We start from the raw sequence: 24,205 nt of genomic DNA on the forward strand, positions 1-24,205 counted from the left end.
ATTGTTCTCATCCTTGCAAATCTACTATTTCTACTCTGGTGATCCTCTAGAACCTGAATTCTCAATTCATCTTGAATCACAGTGACCTATGTGTCTAGCTGGGCCTTATTATGACATGAGTCTGTGAGCTGTGCACCCAAATCTGTCATTCTCGAGGCAAACAATGCATACTCCAGTCCTCACAGATGCCTTCAACTTGTGTCAGTGCCCTGTTCCTGACTCTGTCTTGTCCCTCCCTCTCTCTCCTCCTTAAGGGAGGTATAAAAGGCAAGAAAGAAAATAAGTTAATTTAAAAAGCTCCTCATAGTATTTGAAAAATTTTTAAACTGCCACATCTTTCTTAAAACTACTTACTTAAAAAAACCTAGAAAAACTTCTGCCAGGTCAATATCAATGTAAAGTTCCTCTAAAAAATGATGCCATTAGAGTCTTCCTCCTTTTTTGTAGCGTCTCTAAGTCTAGGATTATATCAGATGTGCACAGAAAGTCTATTCAAAATATACCAACAGAGTCAGGTGTGGTGACTCATGCCTATAATCCCAACACTTTGAGAGGCTGTAGCGGGTAGCTTGTTTGAGCTCAAGAGTTCAAGACCAGCCTGGGCAACATGGCAAAAACCCATCTCTACAAAAACCTACAAAAGTTAGCTGGACATGATGGTGCATGCCTGTAGTCCTAGCTACTCGGGGGGGCTAAGGCAAGAGGATCACTTGAGCCCGGCAGGCAGAGATTGCAGTAAGCCATAATTACACCCACTGCCCTACAGCCTGGGCATCAGAGTGAGACCATATCTCCAAAATAATAATAAATAAAAAATAAAATAAAAAACAAAATACACTGATAGGCCCCGGGCTAGACTAGGGCTACAGGAGCTTGCAAGGGCAGGAGATGTATTTGAAGGGAGCAAGGCAGGAATTAGGCTGAGGTGAGAGAGGTAAATGCCTCAGCTACAAAATTTAAAGTGGTGCCAGAAAACTCCGTAATCAAGGTAAGTAATATTTTAATGTAACATTTAAAAAAATTTACAATTCATGCAAAAAATCCACATTGAACAGGATATCATTCTAAAATAAAGACAGGATCTGATTCTGCACATGTCTGACTTGGTCTGACATGGTTCCACTGGCTTACCCTATAGTCCTGGCCCTGCAAAGAGTGAAACAGAAAGGCGAGCAGGGGACGGGACAGAGAATGGTGAGATGGAAAGACGCAACTTTCAACAATTAAACATATTATTGTCCAAGTAAGATTTTTATTTGTTTATTGAGTGACAATTTATAAAATAATGAAAGAGGGAAGGAAACACTTAAATGTTTTGGTGACATTCGGAACAGTGGCTGGCACAGAGACAACACTCAATATTTGTTTATGGATACTCAATATTTGCTTATGAGGTACATTGCCTCACTAAAGCAAGCATATCACATGCAGTTAAATAAAATCTATTTTCTTTCTTATTCACCATACTCTTTGATCACACTTCCTGACATTCTCAGACACTAAAATTTTTAATTTCCAAAGGACAGTAAGTATTCTCCTCCATGTCCATTGAGAACAAAATGGAACCATTCAAAATTGAAAATGAAGCTGCCTATATCGAAGTCTGGGGACCACTACAGTCCCCAGTTTGTCTTCCTGCTCCTACTTGCCCTACCCTCAAGTCCGTTTGTCACACAGCAACAAGAGGGATCTTTTTAAACACATAAATCAGATCATGCCATCTCCTTTGCCACATGCTAGTGGCTTCTCCTTGCAATTATAATGAATTCCAAAGTACCCAGCCTGGCCTGAAGAGACCCACGTGATCAGAAGAATCCTGTTCACTTCTTTTTATGCTCCAACCACATAGTCTTCTTTCTGCCACCTTGACTAGCCAAATTTATTTCAATCTTGGAAGTTTTGTACCTGCAGTTTCCTGTGCTTGGCATGCCCGCCCCTTCCCAGATGCATGGCTGATTTCTTCTCATCGTCTTAGAGAATCCCTTTCTGGCTACCTTCTGTAGTGTAACACCTTCCTAACCCTGCATCACATCACCTTATTTAATTTTCTTTACAGAATCATCACTTTCAAAAACGATCATATCTGTTCACTCATTTCCTCTCTTTCTGCCCCCCTAGGACGTCAGTTACACAGAGGCAGGAAGGCTCATATGGAGTCCTCTAAGCCTCCAGACCTCGCCTGGGGTCCAGCACACTGCAGTGCTCACAGCTGAGTTAGAAGACATTCTGGGCAATGGAAAATGAACTGTTTTTCAGGTTTGAGTCATGGTCACAGAAAGGGTAGCAGGGCCGACATGAATATCACATTAGACTTCAATAATGACAGTCCAAATCTAGAGCAGCGTCTGAATACGGGAGAAGGAAGGAGTCCAATATCAGAAGTCCAGGCTAAATGCCTATCTAAAGATCAGGGCAGTTTCAAGCACAAATGCCAATCCCTCCGCTTCCTTCCCCATCACCTTGACCCTATGGCTGCTTTATTTCAACTCTCTCCACTGATGTATTAAACTGGGTCTGAAGTTCAAAAGTGGGCAACCAGGAGAATTGCATAGCAAACTATGATAAATTGACCACTTTCTTGCCATGCATCTATGGAACTTGGTGCTTAGCAATAATAGAAGTGTTCCATTAAAATGACAAAATACATTTCCTTCTTAGCCTAAACACATTCCAAAAGCACATCTTTGGGGAAAAAAAGAAAGTGTTTAAAGAAAGAAGAAGGAAAACGGAGTAAAGCCTTTGTGGAATATGCCCCTCAAAGAACAATTTCAAATATTAAATTTTCCAAAATATACGTAACAGTAAGAGAGACATAAAACCTGAAATTGAGGATGTATGGGATACAAAATCTTAGTTCTTTCTTTTTCTAAAAATAAATAAATAAATAAATAAAAGCAAACCTTTAAAAATAAAAATTATTAGTTTCCCAGAGAAAGTGAGCTGGAAAATTTCACCCAGCTCTCTTTAGTATATTCAAGAGTGCCTCTGATCCTTTACATTAATATTAATGCTAAAAGATAGAGATTGAGGTAGAAAGACAATCTCTCTCTCTCTCTCTCTCTTTTTAAGAGACAGGATCTCACTCTGTTGCCCAGGCTGGAGTGCAGTGGCATGATCACAATCACTGCAGCCTTGACCTCTTGGGCTCCAGTGAGGTGTGCCAGCTAATTTTTTGTACTTTTTTTTTTTTTTTGTAAAGACAGGGTTCTGCTATGTTGCCTAGGCTGGTCTAGAATTCCCGAGTTCAAACAATCTGCCCATCTCAGCCTCCCAATCTGCTAGGATTACAGGTGTGAGCCACCATGCCTGGCCAAAAATCTCTTTCAACAGCTCATTACTTTAATATAGTCCTTGTTTGTAGGGTTGTGTTTCATTTTGCTTTTTTTTTTTCAAAGAAAAATGTCTAACATGAAGTATGATGCCTTAGCAATTAATTCTTACAGAAGAATTAAGGTTGATACGTGTAGAAGGAATGAGAGAGTTAGAAAATCACCATTTTGTAAAATGAATGAAGTAATTTACTCGGTTAGTAATGGGCAATGTGACAAAGTGTTACCTTACAGGTTATCTGTTAATTTCCTAGGGAAAAATGAACTGTTGAGATGCAGTGATATAGAGGTTATGACCCTAACCAAATTAAAGAACAGTATAACTAAGGGAGTGGCAATCCGGCATGTGTGTCTCCTGAAGAGATGCGATAGCAAGTGACCAGTAATTCCACAGAGCACCCCTGCCACAACATTCCACTCAACCTAAACAAGTCTTTAGATGCAACTTCCAGTTTAAGAAACTATAGGGGACTGAACAGTCAACTAAAGGTCATAATAAAGAAATATTCAGGCAAATGCAGAATGTGAGATGATTTACAAAATAATTAACCTAGTTTCTTAAGAATGTCAAAGGACTTTTCAAGGAAAAAAAGGTGGAAGACTGCTCCAAATTTAAATGGACTATTAAATTGTGTAAAACAAAACTCCTATAAAAGTTTTAGTAGAAAAAATGAATGTAGAAATTTGACAATCTTAGAGGATTACTGTTCATCTTAGTTGTAATATATAATTAATATTATATAACTATATTTTTATTTATATTATATATAAATATATTTCATTTCTAATAGTAATCCCCTCATTTATATATATATATATTTATAATATAATATAACCCTATATTATATTTATAATGTAATAACCACCTCATTTGGTTACAGAGTTTAATAGAAAATACTTATGTTACAGACACAGAATTGTGGGTAGAAATAACTCTCCCAATACAGCTAATGCTCAGTAGAGTCAGAATGCAACCCAGGTAGTCTATCTCCAGAGTCTGAGTTGTTTCCCACGGCTTATCATGTAGCTGTAAATAAGTAGATTCCCTCTGGCTAAGAAAAGTGTGTTTTGTAGTCACCAACAACTGCTACCAAAATGGTTTCTTTCAAGTCACCATGAGGTCCTCTGCTTGTTGTGGCTGATGGCATCCAACTCTCTCCCCCTCCCCTGCCCACTAAATTAGCACCATGAGTAAGGAAGGTATCCAAATTTCTTATGCTTTTCAGAGTATGGGAAAAAAAATCACTCAATATTCTTAGTTAGGTCAGACATCTTTGCAGTAGACTGCTTCTGTTCAAAGTCTCATCAGCTATTGTGGATATCTATTACCATCAACATACAAGTCTCAGCATAGTACCCCGGGGCTTGGTGGCTTTGGCCTAAACCTGCAGAGATTAAGGAAACTTGAAGGACTGAAAATTAGTTAATGTAATTATTTCACAAGTATTTATTGGGAGGCTGTGTACCAGTTCTATTCTAAATCCTAATGATAGAGCAGCGAACAAGAACAAGGCAGACAAATCCCTGCTTCTTTGGAATTTATATCTTAATGCATAAGTTGGTCAGATTTTTCTATAAAGGGCCAGACAGTAAACATCTTAGGCTTGGCAGGCCAAATAGTCTCTGGTATAACATTCAACTCTGCCATCTTAGTGAAACAGCAGCCATAGACAATGTATAAATGAATGCATGCACCTGTGTCCAATAAAACCTTATCTACAAAACAAGATGGCTGGTCAAATTTGACCTGTAGACCATAGGTTGCTGAGCCCTCTCCTAGTGGCTTATCAAACACTTTTCCTAAACCTTGTAAGATAATTAATTACAGGATATTTTCCTTAGATGACCCACTAGTTTGTGTCATCATTTCAGTTAAACCAAAATTAAAAGTTTCTTCAATTATTTCTTATCAAGGCAAAGAGATATAGCAGCTTCACTTGGGAGCTGCTCTTTGAGATTAGATGTGAGAAGAAAACTGTTTATGACTAAAGATTCATGCTCGTTGAACCAACTGTTCCTGAACTGCCTAATACACACACACACACACACACACACACACACACACACACACACACACACACAAATAAAGATAGGGTCTCTCTCTGTCAACCAACGTGGAGTGCAGTGGTGTGATCACGGCTCACTATAACCTTGAACTTTCTGGGCTCAAGGGATCCTCCAACCTCAGCCCCTTGAGTAACTAGGACTACAGGCACACATCCCCATGCCTGGGCTTTTTTTTTTTTTTTAAGAGATGGGATCTTGCTATGTTGCCCAGGCTGGCGTCAGACTCCTGGGCTCAAGTCATTATTCCACTGGGTCTCCCAAAGTGCTGGGATTTTAGGTACAAGCCACTGTGCTTGGCTTGCCTTATATTTCTAATTAGTGCTACTGAGGTCCAAACAGCAGATGTGATTATTTGTGATGTCTGAAAAGATGATTAAATGGGATTAAACATGCAGGAAATATATTAAGGGAAATGCCCATGAGGAAAAATTGGGAGAAAGCCAGAGGAGGTTTGGAGAGCCTTCAGACTGGGATGCCGGTCTAATTGCAGGAAGGAGAGTGAAGGAAGAAAAGTTGGGTAGAAGTCTTATCCCTCAAGGCAGCTGTGCAACAGTTCCAGCAAGGCTGATGGAGAGCCCGTAGCCAAAGTCATGTGGACTCCTACAGCTTCCAGGAGTAGGTCTACATCTCCCTGCCACAATGAGTGGAAGTAACCACCGGAATTGTGGTCTCTGAACCAACACAGCAATGGATTTCAGAGCACAGCAGTTGTTGAGCACTGGTCAATTATACTTTCCACAGTAGGGGATTGGAAAGGTGCTTCTTTAAATCTATGAGGAAGGGCTCCACAGATAATTAATTTGATAGAAATTTAAGAAAGAAATGACTTAGAAGTATTTTGCTACATAAACTCATGAAGGTAAAGACCACTTTATTTGTTATATTCTAATAGGACGTATTAAATCATCTTACATTAAGGAAGCACCCAAAGGCAGGAGTGGTTGCTCTTGCCTGTAACCCCAGCACTTTGGGAGGCCAAGGCATGTGAATTGCTTGAACCTAGGAGGTTGAGATCAGCCTGAGCAACATAGCAAGACCTGGCCTCTACAAAAATAAAGAAGTTAGCCGAGCATTGTGGCACGCACCCATAGTCCCAGCTACTCGTGAGGCTTGGGTGGAAGGATCACCTGAAACCAGGAGGTTAAGGCTGTAGTGAGCCCTGATCAGCCACTGCACTCCAGCCTGGGTGACAGAGTAAGACCCTATCTCAAAAAATAATAATAAAGAATAATGAAGAAATAAATATAGGATGGTATATCATCTACCTTATAGCACTCATTATTGTTATTAAATAACTAATATATGTAAAATTACTTAGAACTCAGCCAAGCACAGATTATTAGAGGTAAATTTTAACGCAATTTTTTGTTAGTTTCCCATAAAACCAAATTTGCCTGAAAAAGAAGTGAGAAATAGAATCACACTACAGGAAGCGACACGAATATTTCCTCAAACAAACCCCTTCATATTGTACTCTTGGAAAGAGGAACTTGAAGGCAAAGAGATATTGGTACAAACTGATAACAGAGTAAGAGAAGCACTGCAAGCCAGACTAAGGGGGAAGGAAAAGGCATGGTGGTAGTTTCTGATTCTTGTCACCATGGCCAGCAGGGTTATTCAGGTGTGGTCATTATTGCTATCTTTCCTGATCATGATACTTTTTCGAGAGCAAGAGGATCTTAAAATGCCATTGCAGTGAACCTGTGGCTTTCCACATTTTGTTAAGTTGCAAATCTAGGATGTCAGTAGAGGACTAGAAAGCAGTAAGTTAACTTATTCTATAATACCATCATGTGAAATCTAGGGCACTAAAATGTATTGGAAAGACATTGTCATGAGTTCTTGAAATAAATGGGGACCTGAAGTCAGGTTTAGAAAAAGCAACACTTACCAAAGTGAAACTAACTTAGATGAATACAAGAGGAAAACCATGAAGGCATGTCTGGATAGCACAGAAGGATCTATTGGTTTATAAATGCTTATTATACATGAATACAGTATATGGAGGTTAAGGAATAATTCAGGATTACTTTTGTAAACTTGGCTTTGAATCAGGATTTGAGTTCACTTGAGTGGTTGTGTCTAAGCAGAACATGTTCTGCTGCAATAGTTCAAATAAGTAGCACAAAGGGTATACATTTACATATAACAGGTTTGAAGCATCACAGCTACAAATAGCATAGGCAATTGGAAGACATTAAAATGAAAGTGAAAAAAACACATAGGCTTCACTTCTTAAGGAAGGGCGTAATTTGAGCCACTGTCTTCTTTTTCTACTTCCGTCTCATTGCTAGTTGTGATGGATTTGTGATTTTGGAAATGTTTTCTGGGTTTTAGCTATCTTAAAATTGTTCTCACTGTATCTAATAAACTTTCATTGGTCTTTAATAATAAGTTTTAGCTGCTTCATATAGGGAGTAGTTATTCCTTTTCTTTGAATTTTCTGTACTTTTTCCGATAAAGTACACATCTTCTGGCCTTAACGATAAAGAATAATTTATCTCTTAAAATCTTACATAGCATGCAACTTAACAGTTTGGAGATTAACATGCTAACAATGGAACATTTTTTCCCCACAACTTAAATTCCTAGGTAGAAAGAGATAAAAAACAACCTAAGATACAGTGTTTTAGGGAACAGAAAAATTAAACAAGACCCTACCATGTGTTTGATAAAAGTTACTGTAATAGAAATATATACAAATTTCAAATATGCAATTAAGTAGGATATATTGTGTATTTGTTTTTGAACATACAAGTGTATTTTGTAGGAGAGGTTGACCATTCTGTTCTAATAATAAAAATAATAAACAATATAGTCACAAGAAACCAATATGCATATATTATCAAACTTACTGTTGAGGAAGAAGACCCTTAATCACCTCTGGCCTTCTACATTGCATCTCAAAAGGAGAAGGCAGAAGTTAGCCACAGGAGGGACTGGTTGGCTCTGCCAGCCCGGTTAAGGATAAGACCCCTACTGCTAACCACAATCCCATCTATAGATCACAGATATGGTATGGAGGAATCTTTCTGAAGGCATTATTTTTACGTAAACAGGATCAAACCCCCACCTGAGTCACATATCCCACACCTACTTCATGGATCAAGACCCTTTCACGTGTAATTTCTAGAGCTGTAAACCTTCAAAAAGGCAGGGACTTTGTTTGTTAAGGTGAGCTCGGCTGTTAGGCGAGTATGCCTCTGCTGCTCCCAGTCAAACAAATCACCCCATCCTTCCCAGTTCGTGTTCGAGAGGTTTGTTGTGCGGCTTTTCCTGCTTTACTGTGCCAATGAATGATGAAAGTTTTGTAATTTTCAGAGACAGTATGTAGTTCTGCCCATCCCCCATGTTTATCTGATGCTGATATGCACCAAAAAGTATTTCCCAAAGCTCGTGTGAATCATTGCTTCAATGTAGTTAACACTTAAGTTCTTATTCAATTAGTCAATTATTAGTACTACTAATCAAGGGGGATAGAAAAGAAAATAAATGAGTACCCTGGAGTTTGATTCTCAGATTTTATACACTAGCTGTATGAATGTGACAAGTCACTCAAACTAGTGATTTCTAGCTAAAACATCTATCTGCTCTAAGTGATTTACATGAAAATCATTTGTGCAGGGGAAGTTGCATTATATAAAAGGCTTTATCTGTATCAATTATCATTGCTATTTTTCTTAAAATGCCAACTTATTTGTGATGCCAATAACACAAATGAAATAAAATAGAAATAAGGTTGCACCTTATTTTTGAATGCATATATTTCAGCTTTCATGCCAGAAATCAACTACGTTGGGATAGAATCATCCCTTGGGTTTTGGAATGGTAACTGGAATAATGATTTTTGTAGCTAAAAGGAGACTAAGAAGACAATAAAAAATGATAGTTATCAAAATGATAGTAGTCAAAAATGATATTTGCTATTTAGCAATAAACTGTGATGGTGTGTTTGTGACACTGGTGATTGAAGGGCATCCCTGGTTTTTACTGATTGTACTCAAATAAGTACATCATGGTCCCTAACAGAGAGACATCTGTAAATACACACATATTCTTGATACATTCACTTGGCGTTTTCCTTTCTATCTGCTGAATGCACAAACCAACTGCAGGTGCTCCTATGGCTACAGCGTTACCAAAGACAAAGCAAAATTGGTCAAAAATGCACAACAAAGACAACAATCTGCCCCAAATGGTTATTTTGTTTGACACATATCATATCACAGTTGGTAGCTGCAGTGCTTATTTGAATTTAAACATTGATGAGGTCCTTTCCTGGCCCTGTTTTTGCAAACACATACAAAGCTAAATATACCAACTCTCATTAGATCAAAAGAAACACGCACAGTATGTCAGGCAGTCACTGTTGTTATTACCAATAAACAAAAATGTATATTTCCCTCATCACAGTGCTGAAATGTGCTCTGTGTTTATGAAGCAAGCTAAAAAAAAAAAAAAGCCTCCTGGTTGAATCTGTGGACCCTGGCCTTGGGGGTGTACCTGGGTCTCAACATCTGTCAGCTTTCTGGTCTGCTCTGCAGTCTGAGACAGGAGGCTGGTTCCTATCTCCAGCATGGTAGCCGTGTGGTTCTGAACTGCGTTCTGCTGTATCTGGGCCATCTCCGACCTCATATTTTCCACAATGTAATTCTCAAGCTGTAAGAGATAAAGGACAAAACATATTACATTATAATCAAAGCCTCCCAGTTGGAGCATGTAACATTTACAATGACAAAACAAGACACAGCTGGCGAATCAGCCATCTGGCAGGGATCCTCTGCATATCTGGGAGTTGAAGAAATGGGAGCAGAGCACACAGGAATCTAGTTGTCAACAAATTCCTAATATACTGATACATATATTTATAATAATCATAATCATAATGATAATTTGCACTTGGATCACGCTTTCCCAAGGTTGACATTATCCATTTAGTCTTCATAGCAAAGATATATCACAGTCAGCTTTCTTGTTATGTTTATTTTATAGATGAAGAAATAGAATCAGAGAGGGCCAGTGACAAACTCAAGTTGCCCAGCAAGAATGCAGCAAAATTCGCATAATAATTTAAATCTAATTTTTGGTGCTCTGGCTTTTCCGTTACACCATACTGACCACTTATCTCAGAAAACTTCAGCCTCCTGCTTCCGTTTTTGTAATGATAAATAAAAGACTACGCTTGCTTTGGGGGAATGGGATGAGGAGTGGGAGAAAGGATGATGCCCAAAACAAAAACCTTTAAAGGAATATTAAAATATAGGCAATGATGTATGAAATGAGCTGCAAAGCCTGAGAGCTAGCTATAATCATTCTATCATTATCCATGCTCCTTTGCAAGCTCAAAAATAGGTACTGAAAGTACAGCTCATAAAGCAGTATTTGCCCTTATTGCTTTTGGTAATATTTAGTCCTTTACAGTGCCCTCTTAGGGAACACTATAGTGCTAAAATAAATGGTGCCATAGGGACTATGGAGAATTGTTAAGTGACTTATTGCAAGGGAGCCTGTTAGGAACTTGGGAGAATAAAGCTGAACATACGCGTTGCTTGAAAAAATACAAAAGAAACCTGCATCTCCCTGTCGGCGCACTTATCCCTCCACCACTGTGCGATGACTACATTACTCAATTACACATATAGGGAAATTGCATCCCAGAGAAGTCAGGTCCAAGGCCACACACCACAAAAACAGCCAGACTTGGACATGAGCACTGAAAGCCTCAACCCTCATGCTAGCACTTTCAACCACTTGATAGCCCTGCCAAGTCGTGCTTCATAAGCCAGGTTCCAAATCATTAACAGCTACGTGATTTTTTACTGATTTAGTGAACCATAATACATCCACTATTTTATAATCCATCGTAACATTATTATCGTGTAAGGAATATAGTCTAAATGTAAATTCCCCTTTGTAAAGCTTTGGCAGTTCACTTGCTAACATCATCCCTTGCTCATTTCTATTTATCAAACACAAATCTGTCCCAACCTAACAAAAATGAGTTTTCAATCAAACTCATATTATTATTAATAAATTTCAAATTTGTTCTTGGTCAATATAAGAATTATCCTTCATTCTTTTTTCCCCCAAATTAGACATAGGAGGGGGAACAAGTGCAATCTACAGAAGTTTATTATAAAACAAATACAAAATAGATTAGAATAAATCTCTGAAAATTATCAAAATGTAAGTTTTGTAGGCCAAATCTTGGCTTTATTTCAATTGAACTAACATATTTAAACAACAAAGGATGGGTAGAGAAAAAGACGTAGGACAGAGTAATAAACATCTGTCATTTTGGATTCCACATCCTATGTTCCGTTTTTCCTAATGTCATTCCTTAACTTTCTTTTGAGAAATTATCTTTTTGCCCTTCAGAACAAATGTTTCAGGTGGAGTTGTCCCATCCTAGCATCAGGAATGAGTACAGGTTCAAACCTGGCAAGCCAGAATGTTCTGTTCTTACTATGTAGGTGTGAATTGTTCAAGAATGGAAAGGCATCACAAGCAAGGCCATTAAGTCTCAGTTCTGGAATTTCATCAAACTACTTTACAAAAGAACTTTCTTTTCCTCTGTAGTTAATAAGCTGGTGACACATGCCCTATTCAGTTGATGCCCCATTTTGCCACCACAAAACCAGAGTCAGCCCAAGAATGAACCTGACCCAGAAAGATAGATGATAGATAGGGAGATAAATAGACAGACAGATAGATAGGCAGACAGACAGACAGACAGGTAGGTAGGTAGATAGATGATAGATAGATAGATAGATAGATAGATAGATAGATAGACAGACAGATAGATCTATGCATGTACATACATACGCGGATGCATAGACAGATAGACATGGATTCATGTGATACATTTTGAGCACCTAGACCCAGCTGTATTTTTAGCTAGTTTCATCCTTGGACATTCAGTTGTAAGTTGCATGATCTAGCAATCTCCCACTGAGCAGCCAACTTTTTTTTCCCTTCAATCACATTGATTTAGGTTTTTAATACTTACAACCAAGGTTTTTGATTATTACATTTGATCAGTGTTTAGCAGAAGAAGCTTCAGGTAGGGAAATATTAGCAATATGGTCCTCACTTTTCCAGGGAATTGAGGATTATAGATGAATGTATGCATCTTCAGAAATGGCAGATAAGTATCCATTATGAAGATAATAGCTGTCATTTATAGCTGACAGTTATCAATTGCCTATTATGCAACAGGTACTGAGCTACATGTTTTTCTTTTATAATCACACTTGAACATCATGATAATTTTATGTTTTATAGCTGCTTTATAGATGAAACTATTGAGACTCAGAACCCCCAAACAACTTGCTCAAGAACAAGCAAGAACCAAGAACTCAGCTCGCAACTCCAAAAGCCATGTTGTTAACTTCTAATCTATTTAGCCTAGCACTGCTTCATTACACTATGCATTTTACTATATGCTCTTAAAGTTTGAGTGTTCATCAAAACTACATGGGGAGAATTTTAAAATGCAGATGGAAGCACAACATGCCAGAAACCTTTAAGGGCATATACTGGGAAACTGTTTATTTTATAAAGCTTCCCAATGTAATTATTATTCAGGTAAAGAATGAGTGTATCTCAAAGTGCGGTCTATAGAACAACTGCCAGGATAAGGCCTGGCTGTGAACAGTCAGCCATGAAATTAGGAGTTTTCACTAGGATGTAAATTACCTATGTCACTGAACACACTGTTTAGTTCACCTGATGCATACACACACACACACACACACACACACACACACACACAGAGGCAAGACTTTCTCAATGAAGAAAGTGATGCTCTAGTTTACATTCTGGTGCAAACTTCTTACCATGTTTCCAAAATGACAACAATGTCCTTGAGTAACACTGATTTAAACCATCAAATTTACTTTGAAATATCAGATTCCCTGATTACCAAGAAATCTGGGTTTCTATGCAAATTTTCCTCCTGCGAGAGTTCACTAATCAGTGAACTCCAATACAAGACCTACTTGATAATTATGCATCAATGTCTTATGCAGTTGGTTAGCAGGAGTCTGTTCCCAGAGTTTGACTTGCTCCAGGTGTAACAACAATCATGTACCCTCGTCTTCACAGGGGAGGACACCCTCAGCAGAGGTGGCTACATCAAGTTTCAGCCTTTGTATCAACTGGTGACCATTCTGTATTTTTGTGCTTTTTTTAAGCTATAAAAGTTGACACCAGCAAAGCAAAATAACAGTTTTATACTAGCATTCATCACAACCATAAAGCACATCTCAGTTCTGCTGACCATGTTGTAGAAATAAAGTAAGTCTCCAACCTATACTAAAATGCTCATTTAGGCAGCCATGATGAGTAGCATGACTATAGCTCTAGTTAATTATTATTTAATGAAATGAGGCTGCTTTCTCCAAAAGTAACTGCCTTTTAATGAAAAATCTAATGGCACACTTAAGTAGCAAGAACCATATGTAGTTGATTTAAAGGCTGAGACAGGAGGCAGAAGTCAAATATACAATGTGTGATTAATAAGGAGGACTGCTTTCATCTTATCTCTAAGCATTCCTCTGTAGATGTATAACTGTGAAATCCATCTTGATGTGACATAGTAGCCAGGTTCAGAAAAGATTTGTAACAAATTTGATTGTCTTCAAATATTCCCTACTGGTCTTAAAATATGCTTACAGTAAATAACAGTCACCTCAAGGTTCAATATTTTATAAACATCTAAGATGTGGATTTTAAGCTTAGAAGTTGCTGACCATAGAGCTAATGAGTTATAATGTAGGAGTCTCTCAACCTGAATCATAAATTATTTGATTATATTTCCATGCCAGAGTTTTGTAAATTATTGGCCAAAATACTAGGAAGAGGATAGTAGAATGTGATTAGAAATGAAATGACAACTCCAGCCTGGGTAACAAGAGCGAAACTCCGTCTCAAAAAAANAAAAAAAGAGAAATGAAATGACAAACAGTAAGTGATGAGCTTCAAGCAAAAAAAAAAAAAATGTTGCCTTTGTAAAGTGATTTAATATTTGCAGTGTTTTGTACACATTGTCTGATTTGATCCTTATACCAAACTTACAAGGAGAGAATTGATTCCATTTTACAGTTTAAAAAAACAGAGGTCTTCAATGACTTCATAGAAATCAAAGAAAAGACAGACATCAAAGAAAAATCTCAACTCTATCTTCTGATGTTCTACTAGCCTCAGAGTTGTGGGAAGCATTCTGTTATTGGACTGGTTGCCTGGATGGTTGACTGATTAAATGACTGATAATTTTAATTTTAGTCAGTTATTGCATATTCATTATTATAACATATACAATATTGCATTGTAATACTTATTCCTTTGAGAAAAACATGCATCATTAGAGGGTGATTACTTCCACTTGGCTTCACTGTAGTGGAGACCAATTTAATTTGAGGTGAGATGAGAAGCCCTAGGGCCAGGTATGTGGAAAGTTTACTTTGCCAGTACTTTTAAGAGAAGAGAATCATTAAAAGTCCTTTCATTAGTTCTTACCTTTTTTTCTTAGCAACATAAGTTTATTTTGTTCTGCTCATTCTATTTCTTGCCAACCATTATAAAATACAACAAGGGGAATAAGGATAATACACAAAGCCTCTACAAAGGCTAGATATGTATCAGCTTTTACAAATATGCAGTTCATTGAATCTTTAGAACAATCCAGGTATTGTAAGCATCATTTTCCTCATTTCACTGATGTCTAAACAGAGGCTCAGGGGAGTTAAGTAAATTGTCTAAGATCAGGGGGTGGGTTGGTTGCAGAGCTGGGATGTTGCTTTGAGGCTAGATTTCCTGGTAGATTGTGCTCCATTCTGAAGGGACGTCATTCACCAAACACAAGCTTGTTGCTACCAATCTTAAAAGCAAATTCTGATAACAAGCAATATTCATACACAAAATGTGTAAAATGAAAGCTGCAGAAATGATGAGGTGAAACTTGTTCAAAGATTGATCATTTTTTAACTTTTTGATTTACACATTTGCATATTGATTGATGGCTACAATGTCTGGGAAATGTTACCCATGGTGATAAAGCAAATATTCAGTCAACCGTATGAAAACTCTTAGTATTAGGTAGGCAAAGAAAACGTAATTTTGAGAAGGTAATATAATCAGCCATTTGTAGTTCTCATAAATCCCCTCCCCTGTCTTTTGCCCAATGACTAGGGGAGAATTTATGCCATCATTCTTCATTATGAGAGAGAATTTTGGGAGAGCTTTTTCTAGAATCTCAAAACCCTTGGGGCTTCAGGTTCATGAGAACCAAAATCTGTGTGGGATTATGACATGTCTTGTATGTGAAAAGCATTCTGTATCACTTCACTCCAAGACCACTTCAAGGGATCTCTTAAACCAGAGCGTATCTTAAAGCACAAAGAATATAATTTCTCCATGTAATTCTTAAGAAAATAACATTTTAAACCTATAAAAATTGACAAAGGCATTGTACACTTATAATATGGTGCAGATTAAATGGACCCTCACTGGATGTTGGTGCATATGGTATTACTCAGTTATGGCAAAACAACCATGAAATAAAGCAAATGGGTAAATATGGGAAAGCAATAAAAAGGGAAAACAATGCAAAAAATGCCTTAAATGTTGATGGTTTTATCTAATCTCATTGTTCCCTAAATCAGTGGTGCTATTGTAAATGCAACTATATCTAGGTTTATGGCCTTATAAAAAAGGATGGCTGAAGCCAAATATATTATTTTCAGGGATTTCTATTATTAGATCTCCCAATATACTGTTTCTTTTATGAAATGGAAAAGTATAATTGTCTTTTTAGACAATAGATCTATTCGGCTAACATTTGAAATGGTTTCTGTGCTGATATACATGCCATGGATCCCATTTCTCATTTTGATATCTGAAGGAATATTTACTATTTATGTAAGAAAGAAAACCATTAGTACAAGAGAGCTGAAAGAGACATTAAATATTATGAGCTCCAAGGAACTCGTTTTATAGACGTGGTGACTGTGGTTAGAGAGGTTATAGAAAGCAAGGTGAAACAGCTAATCAATGTCAGATGCCAGGTCGTGGCCCCTCGGTGTGTGGGAAATCCAGGCTCTGATCAGTAAGCTAAGCCAACAATGGCTGTCGGTATCTTTGACCTGCCCCACATTTCTTTTCCAATTCCCTGGTTCCTACTACTTGCTTTGCCTTTGCTGAGTCCTGATTTGGTTCTCCCCTTTCGCCAATTCATACTCTATCCATTTTATGGGTCTTGGCTTTCTTTGCTGGACTCTGTTCTTGCTTCCTAGCCTTGATACCCATCAGCTAGCTACCCCCTAGTTATTAAGCCTCAGCAACACCTTGATTTTTTTTCTTCACATGCATCACCTCAAAATGTCAAAAAACAAAACCAAATTCTAAAATTAGTTCAGGCTTATCACCCCCTGTGTCAGTTCAGTTTAGTCTTAGCATATATGTGGTAAGTATGTGCTGTGTGCTAAGCCTGGTACCAAATGCCTCAAAGAATTGAGTCTAGTAGGAAATAGAAACATGTGAATGAATCATTTCAATAGAGTTGGTGAATGGAGTCTGCCTCTGACTATGTTTCTTTCTGTAAATGTTCTTTCTGTTAATAGGGAGATGCTCTCAGATACTGATATTAATAATGTGAGCAGATGTTTGTTACTTGGCCTCCAAAGGAGAAGTAGCAACATCCCATTGAGGCATATGTAGAAGCTATCAAGGGCACCCCAGAAAATACCATAGGAAAAAATTCTCCTGCAATTGCTTTTTTTTGGTAATGACTCTTGTGGGACCACATTTTTGTGGCTGCTGAAAATTGCCAAAGTCATTTACATTGCCCCCAGAGTTGGGCCAGGACCCAGGGAAGTCATTCTCTCTTTGTATAAGCAAATGTCTCCTGGGCCAAAACACATTCTACTAACCTGGCACCTCTCTTCTACACCTACCTTCCCACACTAGTAAAATGTCACAGTCATGAAATCTCAAGCATATTTATATGCCTGCTTCATTTTTCCCTTTACCTTTTTTAAAAAGTCACATGGCATATAAAAAGCACATTCATCCAGGAATCAGGACATCTGGATTTTAATCCAAGTACTATCATTGATTTACTCCATGAATTTTGGGAAATTACTTAAGCAACTTGGGTTTAAGTTCTCCATCTATGAAATAAAGGGCTGGATTCGATCATTTCTAACGACTCACATAACTCTCAAACTTCTTGATTTAAAACTTCCTTTATAAAGTACTGGAATATATAAGGTTTGAATTTTAATTTATTATAGAAAATTGAAATATGTATGTATATATATAAAATACAGCATACATATCCTTAATGGCAGTAAAGAAACAATGATATTAGAAACAATAGCAAAGCTCTGGACTGGATCATGTTTCTAGAGCAGGTGTATCTGCTTTAAGATAAAGAGCTAGAGTCTCTGTATCACTTAAGCCCCAGGTACTATTCTGTCCCAAATATATTCCTTGTCTTTCTCCAACACACTTGGCTTTCTGCCTGTGATTTTTATCTCAATGAATGACACCATTATCACCTATCTGGTTCTTCCAAGTCACAGGGAATCACCTTGATTAGTCTTTTCCATCCTTTTCTACATTAAATCCACACCAGATTTTGTTGTTGGTACTTTGTCTCTCTTCTCTCTCTCTCTCTCTCTCTCTCTTTTGTGAGACAGAGTCTCATTTTGTCACCCAGGCTGGAGTGCAGTGGGGTGATTTCTTTTCGCTGCAACCTCTACCACTCAGGTTCAAGCGATTTCCTGCCTTGGCCTCCCGAGTAGCTGGGATTACAGGTGTATGCCACCATGCCCAGCTAATTTTTGTATTTTTAGTAGAGAAATGGTTTTGCCATGTTGGCCAGGCTGGTCTCCAACTCCTGACCTCAGGTGATCCACCCGCCTCAGCCTCCCAAAGTGCTGGGATTTCACGCGTAAGCCACCACACTTGGCCCGCTGCTGTCTCTTGAAGGCTGCCTAGGTTCACCCCTCTCCCACTACCCTCTCTCCCTACTAATATCACAGTCGCTGACAAAGGTCAGACTCTCATCATTTTTCTTCTGGATTTGTTAATGGCCCCATAACTGGTCTCCTGACTCCAGACTTGCTTCCTCCAATCCATCATCCATGGCATAGCCAGCAGGATCAATCTAAAGCACGAATTTGGCTTTGTTATGCCACCGTTCAAACTCCTTAAGTAGCTTCTACTACCTGCAGATAATGTCACAGTACTGTAAACAGCATAGATGATTCTTGACAATCTGGACCCTACCTCTCCCACCCTGCATGTACTTTATGCTTCAAACACACCAAATGACCACAGTATTTTCATTTCATTAAGCACATACTCTTTTTGCCTCATGTCTTTCCATATGACTTTGCTCCAACTGGCATACTTCTTTCCCCACGCATTCTCTCGTTTCTTGGGCTAGGTCCTATTTTTCAAAACTCAGTCTCAATACGATTTAGATAAGTAAGTTAATGCATAAATGAATTTGTATATGAAAATACTGAGTCTCCCATTGTGAGCTTATCCTAGTTACACTTGTTTTTCTAAGTAAGAAATATCATATTAGCAATTATCAATGATCCCCTTTTGAATGGCAAAGGAACCAGCACAAATGATGTAAAAGTACATAGATCTGAAGACAAATATCCTCACTTCATGGACCATAAAACCCCATCTTGTTTTACTGTGTCTTTCTACTTTGCTGCTCCCAGGCATGTCTACTATGAGTCATTGTTTAAATCAAGTAAAATCAATGAAACACATTAAAAAGTAACCATGTCTGAATAATTGTTCCATACAAAAAAGCAAAAGAAGTAAAACTGAATCCTGTTCATTGAGACTGCTTATAACACAAGCAGGCTACAAACGCTGGACTGAAGGTACCAATGTCCTGCCTGCCTTTCTGCCTGCCTGGTGGTTAGAATAAAGAAAGGAACAAATCCTCTCAATGAGGGAATCAAATATGTCTTTCCAGAGGCAGTCCCAAATCAATACAGAAGAGAGGGCATACGTTTCTTCTATCTCCCTTAAGATTAAAAAAAAAACAAATGGCTTTATGACCATGACACTGTATTCCAGATTAGGCAACAGAGTGAGAACTTACATCTGAAAAAAACATAGCCTGGAAAAATTGAGGACCTGGGGATAAGAAAGGACTCTGGGAAGACTTTGACAGCATACAAGGAGCTGTGCTTGCTTAGGCAAGATGACTCTCCTGCCTATCTCCTGAAATGTGTTTCTTGGGAAATCAAGAGATAAATCAGTCAGAAACAAGAGCATGCCATTGATGCCATACCATATCCATAGGACAAGGGCATCAGACTTTTAATATGAGATTCATGGAGACAGCACAGACAGATAATTTCTGTGCACTTTACAGTTTCAGACACAGAAAGCATAAAGTTTATCCATTTAATAACATACATAAGAACACATGTTGTATGTACATATATATATATATACACACACAAATAAATTTGCACAATTATGCTCTTGTACACACGTATTTTCCATATTCCCAACCTACATGTGTTCAGTTCTACATTCATACTTTGTAGTTATGTTCATTTAATTATTTTGTTAAAGATCCATTTAAAATAACCAATGCATCACTCATCTTTGAATGAAGTGTATTTGATGTAAACTTCAATCACTTTAGATAATGCCCATTAATCTGTCATGGGCAGCTCCAGTATTCTGCCTAACAACCCAGAAATCCTTTTCCCAAATTCTAAATTTATCCTTAGATTACAGAAGAATGGAAGAATTACAAAGCAACTTGGTATGCATTGTTTTTATAACAATAAGAGGGATCATTTTTTAACTAAACAAGATAGTGTTTCAAACAAAATGGCAAATATGTCTGCCTTTACTGTAATGTTTTTTAGTTTCTTGCTTATCTGAAATGCAATTTAACCCCCTGCATGCTACACAAAATACATTCAGGTTCGCTTAAAAAGAGAAAGCTTTGACATTTGAACTACAGACCACCCCAGCAGCCAATGGGTTGTCAGGGATTCATGGGGTAAAAGGCTCTCCACCGGATAATCCTTCTAAGAAACATCTTCTGCAAACCACATTTGTTTCCCCTTTGACAAATGACAGTGATGCAAACACATAGCTTATAATGATGATCTTTTAAAGGAAACCCTTCTGCATTAAATGAAACATTACAGGTCAGATCATGAAATTTAAATACTCAGCAGATGATACACTCAGGAACAGAAGTTTGAAAGCCTTAATCATAGGATTTGTAGATTTTTCAGGAATACCATGACTAGGTAGAAAATTGCCTTTATTGTACTCTGGTATTTTGTATGAAATTGCAAGGTATTAACACTTAAAATCAAATCCCATTCAATAAAACATCTTCACTATTCAACACTCTGACTTTTTAGGCTCTTATTATCCTTTTATTTATGCTACATCCTTTCTTGCTTGCAATAAAGCTGCTTTGTTTGTCATCTTTCTCTTCTGAAATATATTGTTTGTGGTTTTCTAAAACTAATTTTCTTTCATCTGCTTAAACAAAGCAAATAAATGACAAAAGTGTGTGTGTGTATGTGTGTATGTGTGTATGTGTGTATGTGTATGTTTTCTCCCACAATATGAGATTACTCAATGGAACATATAATAATTTGTACAGGCATAAAACTGTCAATGTCATTGTATAATAAACATTCCAAAGCATTATGTGTGAGGTCCAACTAATTTTTTCTGAATAATACTTGCTGAGCAGTTCTTATTTAAATTACCCTTGGTCCAAGTACTGGAAGAATTATTAGGATAGAAATAGTCATTCAAAGCATAAGAAAGGGATAATGATTGCTGACATCTTATAAATGAAATACAATCCCTATTTTTTTCTCACTTTGATCAAAGGACTACAGACAGTGGGCATTGTTTCTTCTTTCACAAAGACCATTTTGGTGCCCTGGTGATGTTTGTTACATCCCAAGTGCTATTGGATGAGAGCCCAAATTAGCATTACAATGAACTGGCTTCTCTGAGAATTAACCATACACCACAAGAGAAGGAAATGAAGCATGAGTAACTGTGAAAATACCTGCTCTCATTACTACACGTATTGCCAGAGGAATTTTGTGAAAGTCAGTTTTAAAGACTCATTAATCTAGTTTTGGCAGCTGTAGATCACTTCCCAGTGTTCCTCATGATTTAGTCCCCATCCCTAACAAGCTGGGAGCACTGTATACTTTATATATTTGTTAACTGAAAGAAGCCTGAACTAATTCATTGAAAGGTCTAAATCTTGAGTGTTTATGATCATCAAACGTGGATTATAGAAACCAGAAACCTTCCTACTTAACAGACATCACACTTTGACATATTTGTTTTGGAAGTTTTCATTTTTAATAAGAAATAAATTACTACATAAAAAATCAAGGTGCCTCCTGTCCCATAATCAGAATTAACCTTTATTCTCAAGTTGATTTGGCCTTTTACTTTGTAGGTATATATTCAAAATAACATACTGTGTAGTACATTTTCAAGATGTACAAAATTGTTACCTTGTTGCATGATTTCATTTTTTTTTATTTTTAAATCAGTATTATGTCTTTGAGACTTAGATATATTAACAGTATTATTTTACTATGAATTACAGAACTGAGTTGGGTTTAGTAATTCTAACTGCTAATAAAACATTCTCATATTCCAAGTCCCGACTTACCCTGAAGAGAGGAGTACACTGTCTTTCAGATTCCTGTTACCCTGAGTTCTAGCACAGACACAAGAAGGAACAAACCGTTTCTCAGACTCTCACGAAGCCCCCAGGGCCTCCTCTCTAAGGAGCTAAAGGAAAGCTGTGTAATGAATCTTCCCCTATTTAAATACTATATCTCAAGAATCCTAATGAATAATTTTTATCTTTGGCAAATAGTTATTTCCCAGAGAGAGCAATTAGGGGGTTGAGAAAGAAAGGAAACATGTTACCAGAACTAAAAATTGATTCTATAGTTTTTCTCAAACATAAATTACTACATTAAGAGTTTAAAATAACCATGACCTCAATTATAAAGACAGCCCTCCCAACTTCCTAGGCAGCATTCCATTGAATAGACTAGATAGTCTAGATTTTAACGTACAAAGTGTCTTAAACATACCAGCTTTCCATGACTTACAAACAAAAAAACAAACAAACAAAAACCCCTTTCTGTTCTGCATATTTTAAAGTATACAAAATGATATATTTAGCATGTTCTCAATTATGGTAAGTATATTCAGACACACATTTGTATGTATTTGAAAAAGAAAAGAAACACTGAATTGTTAACAGTGCTTATCTCTGGCTGATGGGAATACAGGTGAATTTTATTTTCTTCTTGAAATGATTTTGTTGGTTTTCTCCTTTCTTCAGAAAATGATAATTTAATTTTATATCCAGAAATAAAATAAAGAACTAGAGAAAGAGAGAAATGTGCTTGGAATGCATTCATTCTTAGTAGGAAACTTACAAACATCTGGCAGAGTTTAGTGGTGGCCTGGTTGGAGCAATTCTGGAAAACTCTGCTGCCCTCCCTAGACATTCCCCACTGGCTCAGCCGGTTTCCCTCCTCTACTCTTGCTCCCCTACCTGCCACCCCTCGAGATGTCAAGAAAACAAACAAATAACAAAGAAACAAAAGAGCCAAAACAGCTGTGAGTAGGTCTTTACCAAGGGGAAAGGACTGTATGCAAATCCTGTAACAGTAGCCATTGTTTCTTGAGTACTTCTTGTGGATCAGTCAATGAGGTAAGGCCTTGAGGTACTTCCTTCAATTATTTCTCACAGCAGCCCTTTGAAATAGGTATGGTTACCATCTCAAACCAATGAGGTGGCAGAAGTTATGAGAAGTTCAGTAACATGATTAGGACTACAGAGACCAAATGTTGCAGTCGATATTCAGACTCACATCTCTTTGATGCCCAGGTCACTCTCTTTCCACTTTAATCAGTCCCATATCCTTGGTTAGGGCAAGAATTACAAACAGGAATTTTGCTACCCAAATTCATCCAGCTAAAGTGTTTGGTTTGACTAGCACATTATTTAAAAAATATGATTTCAAGTCTTTAACAAGAGCATGTAATCTCTAGTTATCCACAGCCCATACCTCTCTTGGATATAAAACTTCTGGCCCTTTTAGCTAATTAAAATCAGTTGCCCAGATCCTAATGGCATTTGAGTTGCCATCAGTAAGGGAGAAATGAAGGAACCTAACATTTGATGATCACCATCAAGTAGTAAAAAAGTCTTCATATACTTGTGGTCCTTTTAAAAATACAATGAAAAGTCTCCCTCACCACTCTCACGCTTAGAAATACTGAAAGAATGATTGAGTCAATATGTGGTAGGACATTTGAGGGCTTTGTAAGCGCAGCATAAATATGTGACATAATTATTTTATATGACAAGTTGACTTATTCTTTCCTCAGCTCCAGAGTGACATGCTATTTATAGCCACATTAATTATCCTTGCTGAAAAGCATTAGCATTTTTTTTCATTTACTTAACCAAAACAGAGGTATCATCTTACATGTCACATGGATTAGTATCATGTTTGTTCTTCTGTTCATTACACCATTCTTTCAAATAAACACAAATATCAAGTAAATATGGATTCTAACATTGTTATATGCACATTGAAAACATATTCTCATAGAATGAGCTCTAATATTGTGATATTTTTCAAAGTTTACCAATATAATCCAATCAATATTCAAACATGCCATTTTTCTTTTGGAAACAGTGTTTTCTTGTTTACTAAATTAAAACATGTTGA

The 24,205-nt window shown here is 37.3% G+C and overlaps 1 protein-coding gene across 5 annotated transcripts in view; it reads right to left on the bottom strand.

The window, feature by feature from the left end:
- The window catches only part of ANGPT1 (angiopoietin 1), a 246,594-nt gene that overhangs the window by 85,456 nt on the left and 136,933 nt on the right, over window positions 1–24,205 (bottom strand). For all 5 annotated transcript variants that reach the window (XM_037738709.1, XM_037738708.1, XM_037738707.1 and 2 more), the window contains exon 2: window positions 9,900–10,055. In XM_037738709.1, coding sequence (XP_037594637.1) covers window positions 9,900–10,031 — 132 coding nt within the window. In that variant the 5' untranslated portion in view covers window positions 10,032–10,055. The remainder of the gene's footprint in view (window positions 1–9,899; window positions 10,056–24,205) is intronic.

The sequence above is a fragment of the Cebus imitator genome, unplaced genomic scaffold (assembly GCF_001604975.1).
Source record: "Cebus imitator isolate Cc_AM_T3 unplaced genomic scaffold, Cebus_imitator-1.0 Scaffold56, whole genome shotgun sequence".
NCBI classification, from domain to species: Eukaryota; Metazoa; Chordata; class Mammalia; order Primates; family Cebidae; genus Cebus; species Cebus imitator.